The 4,669-nt window shown below is 49.4% G+C and overlaps 1 protein-coding gene across 1 annotated transcript; it reads right to left on the bottom strand.

Moving 5' to 3' along the window:
• Positions 1 to 1,687: 1,687 nt before the first annotated feature.
• LOC119102030 (snaclec coagulation factor IX-binding protein subunit A-like) lies at positions 1,688 to 4,163 on the bottom strand (the record flags this gene model as incomplete). The annotated part of the gene is made up of 3 exons (XM_037225405.1): positions 4,159 to 4,163; positions 2,242 to 2,386; positions 1,688 to 2,025 (listed from the first exon to the last, which is right to left on the bottom strand). Coding segments are annotated over exons 1-3 (488 nt in total), but the record flags the coding sequence as incomplete, so codon positions are not given.
• Positions 4,164 to 4,669: the final 506 nt, after the last annotated feature.

Here is a 4,669-nt window from a genome sequence, read left to right on the forward strand (position 1 = left end):
CAAGGTACGGTGACGTAATTAAGCAATGACGCATTGAAGAGCATATTCACGAAGAGAGAAATTGTGTCGTCTAGAATAGTGTTTTCCCATCTAGGAGGATGCCAATACCTATAAGTTAGCTTATTTCATCATATTTGATGCTCCTTTCAATATCTTCATATATGGAACATCCCTTTTAACTCATCGTGAAATCTACGTTGCCGTCATCCGTTTCTCAAATGCTTGTGGTGTCTATTTTAACGTCGCGGTTACAGTCTAAATGCTTGTGTGACCGACTTAAGCGTCTTTAGGTGCACTTGACGGCTTGTGGGACCGACCTATGTGCCACCGTTTTCACTTACCGTCCTGCAGATTCAGCTCAAGCGTCACGATCATCATAACATGGTCCGTCCGGTCGACTGAAGCATTACGGTTATCACTTAGCGGCTGATGGGCTCGGCTAAAACGTCACGGTTACCAATAGGTGCTCCAGAACGGTTTGTGGGGTTGACTTAAGCGTCATGACTACCACTGATATGCATGATTCGACGGAGATGGCCGACCTGGCAGCAAATGAGAAATGCAATTCCCAGGTTCGAAGGGAACCCGGGTCCGAATGGCCCTTCCTGGGATGCACCTACGTAAAAACTGCACTTGTTCGATGCCATGACTTTGATACACCAGATCTAAAACCAGCACTTCATTAAAGTCTCACTCCCACCTTTTTCAAATACTCGGCAACGCGTGTTTCATAAAGCGTCATTGGGCTACTTGTTATATTCCATTATGCAGGCGGATGTATGCACATGAATAAGCCACTTTCCTGCACTAGCGCTCCGGCTCAGCCGTGTTCTGGCGTGTGCTGTCAGAACAGAGCAAGAAAATGACGCGCAAATGTCGGGGTTAATTGGTGCGAACTGGTTCAGACGGTGGGACCTGCCCGGCACCATGTGAGGGCAATTGGTGCGAGCTGGGTCAGACGGTGGGACCTGCCCGGCACCATGTGAAGTAACAATCGGTGTGCATGCCGATACATGGCTCATAGTGATTACTTGATATCTGCATGGTACTCAGTTGACAAGTTACATGCATTTTGCTTATGTGCTCGTCTTGAGCTTGCTTTGTGATTGGGCAAAGATGATTTCCCAGAGGTCAGAATCTAAATGAGCGAGCCAAAGATGCGTCATATGCCAATGTTGCATGCCGAACAGTGCATCATTCTCGAGGAAAAATGGGAATAAAATGATATGCTTCATGGAAACATCCATCTATTGCAAAACGAACTTCCGAACTGTTAACAAACCAGGTGGTGGCCAGGTGGAAATTTCTTTAAGCCAAAATTTGACTTACGCCGATTAAAGATTGTATTTTCGAGACATGCATAACTTAAGTTGGCAAAGCTAATGAGTTAGATAACGACTATCTTAATCCATACCAAGTTTCATACGCCCAGTTCACGTTAATGTTAACCCGTCCTATTAATATGGGAAGATTCGCCAAAACTTAAAGATGGTTTACGTTGCCTACGCTACATGAAAAGAACATATGTAAGGCGGAACTTTTCGCCTTATAAATTGCGCATTAGTATTCGCACACGTGGGGAAGCTGGTAGGCATCAGTTATGATGGCATCACTCCACCGCTTTGTCTTCGAATTTATGTTACCCAACGCCCGTCGATTGGTTGCCTCGTTGGGCTGTGCATCGTACCAGGCCAGGTACGAGGTGGGCGAGCCATCCGACCAGCGGAACTGGCCGTCGCCGTACTCAGGCCGGTGCTCGAAGCCCGTGAGGCTGAAGGCGGTGTGGGGACGCGTCATGCCCGCCACAAACTCGTTCTCTCCAGCGCTGTTGATGGACACGAGGTGGCCGTGTGGGACTGCTAGGCCGCACTTCAACTCAGCGGTATCCCAGGGCGCCGCCGTGCTGAAGTACTTGTAGCAGCTGCCGCAGAACGGCTTCCAGCCGCTCTCACAGGTGGGGTCGTTGAGGAGGGTGCAGCGCCGCGCGTCGCCGGAAGAGCCGTAAGAGACAGCGTTGCAGCACGACTTGTGGAGGCAGAGCAGGCCGCACTGCACGGCTGAGCCAGCCGACAGCGTGGCCAGCTCGGAGCCGGCGGCCGGCTGGCGGGCCAGCCAGCGGCGGCCTGAGACGCCGCTGGTCAATAGCAGGCAGGCGACCAGCGCTGCGACCAGGCGCCGATGATTTGACCTCAGACCGGGAGACATAGCCCAGCAGCTGTGCTATGGACGGAGGGTACTGACCCGCTGTTGGCTGCTGTGAATGGAGGTGCTGATCCACGGTCGGCTGCTGTGGACAGAGGTGCTGATCCACTGTTGGTTGCTGTGGGTGGAGGTGCTGACCCACTGTTGGCTGCTGTGGGCGGAGGTGCTGATCCACTGTCGGCTGCTGTGGGCGGAAGCGCGTACGCGCTACGTTTGCCGTGCGGTTTAGCGCGAACTACTGACCCCGTTTCCAAGGCAGCTTACTGTGTGGTCGAGCACAAACCGTTCACAGGGCACCAGTGGGGCCAGTTCGAATAATTAACGACTGGGAGGCCGTTCACCTGCCACGCCACGGAAGCACGCAACGTGACGGGAATATAGCACGCACTGCTCATTTCTACCGGCTGGAGTGATTCATGGAGCTCATGAAGCACATGCAGCAAACTGCTTGTGTCGCTGAATAAGCCCATGCCCGTTTGGCATGTTCCTAAACATGCAATGGTCGACGGGTAATAAAGATGCTTAATAAACTCCATCGAAACGTCATCGAATGGCGCCAGCCATCCAAAAAACGTCCACCAGCTGTCGCTGGCTTATGTGCCGTTCTGTTGGGCCAGCTCTGCCCGAGGCCGGCTGTTTGCTACGCTGCCAGGAGCCTTAATCAGCCCGCGCGCGGGCGTGTTGATTAAGGCGGTTAGACACCGTCCGCTCGGATTGGGGGTCAACTTGACCTCCTAAGATCGCCAAAAGTGAGGAAGCTAGGAACACCAAATTCACAGAGTATGTTGGCCTGTACGCGAACTTACTTCTATCAAGATTTTAGATTCCTACGCTATGACCTCTGGGTCAAATAAGAATAAAAGAGGTAAAACCCCAGATTGGTGTCCAAAGTGCCTCCAGACATTCCCATGCAGCCACCGGGAACCTAGATAATGTTTGAAGTAAATGATAACTGGTGCACATTTAAGATCAGTAGCCTTTTTATGTTAAAAAGGTCATGGTGACCAAAATCCTGGAAGACCTTTTTGATTTTGCACTTGGATAAGCATCAAGGATTACGCTAGGCAGTACGTTTCTTGACACGCGCTCGGGTGGGGATCAAATTGATCCCCCGGAAAGTTTTTCCAGAATGGTTTCTGAACGGCGCTGCGTAGCCGTGCCAAATTTTGCATAGCTGCAGACAATTGAATAGCAGATCATTTGGTATGAAAAAATTAGAGGCACCTTGTAAGGTCAATGACCTATGGCAGGTCAAGTCAGGCCATGGTTTCAGCAAAATCAATTTCTAGGGAATCGCTCAATCTGATCCAACAACGGAGTGTTAGACGAAGCCATGCATCTCTGAGGTGCTTTCTAAGGCAACACAAATATTTAATGAGCGACTTACTTTGACCTAAGGCTAGGTATGAAGGTCAGACTAAGGCCAAACGCAACCTGTTTTATTACTCTAGGGCTTGCTGTATAGGATAGATTTTGGTGCTCAGTTGGAATTCATTGATAGCAGAAACCGCATTATACATTCCCCATGGACTTCTTAGAGGTTGAAATAGATCATTGGCCTAAAATGACCCAGGCCAACATTTTATTTTGAGAATCATACTGCCTAGCGTAGTCTTTTCGCCTATTGAAATGCAAAACTCATTCCAGCCTTGTATGAATGTAGTCACCATGACCTTCAAAAAGTCAAACAAGGCCACTGACCTTAAATGAGCATGAGACCTTTTGCCTAGAAGAGGTACCTAAGTTCTGGGGCCCCGGCGACCAACTTGGAGTTTAACAACAACAGATTGAGATGGGTCAATGGCCTAACTAGACTTTGGAAAAGTCCCATGCAGATGCATGATGCTATCAATGAATCCTCGTTATCAATAAATTTCAGATCAGCACCACAATCTGCTCCTACGCAAGCTCTCAGGTAAAAACAGGTTGGTTTTGACCTTTGATTGACTTTCGTACCTCATACTGGGCCAAGGAAATTTGTGAACTTGATGTTTTTGTTCCCCGAGAAGTCATGTCAGAGATGCACGACTGCGTCCAAAACTTCGTTGTCGCATCAAAACGATTCCCTACAAGTTGCCCTCGCCGAATTCCTGGACTAACTTTGGCTTGTCGTAGGCTAGCGCACTTACAAGGTGCATCTGAAGTTTTAAAGCAAATAATCCGTCATTTAATTTTCTACAGCTGTACAAAATTTAGCTCGGCTGCACCGTTCGGAAATCATTCTGGAAAATCTTGGGGGGAGGGGTTCAGATTCACCCTTCACCCGAGCCCGTGCTAAATGTGCCCCCGCATAATTGTACCATGTCGGCGTGTTTCTTGACGGACGTTAAGCATCCCGCACAGGCACAGTATGTGTCATTGACTCATTGGTACGTAAGGGTGCAGTTTGTCTTTTTCACGTCTGCCTAGGTAGTGTGTGGCTCGCTTGCATTATTCGTACTATGTCTGTGATTAGGTGGCACCCACC

This window comes from Pollicipes pollicipes, unplaced genomic scaffold (genome assembly GCF_011947565.3).
Source record: "Pollicipes pollicipes isolate AB1234 unplaced genomic scaffold, Ppol_2.1 Scaffold_5334;HRSCAF=6305_pilon_pilon_pilon, whole genome shotgun sequence".
Lineage (NCBI taxonomy): Eukaryota > Metazoa > Arthropoda > Thecostraca > Pollicipedomorpha > Pollicipedidae > Pollicipes > Pollicipes pollicipes.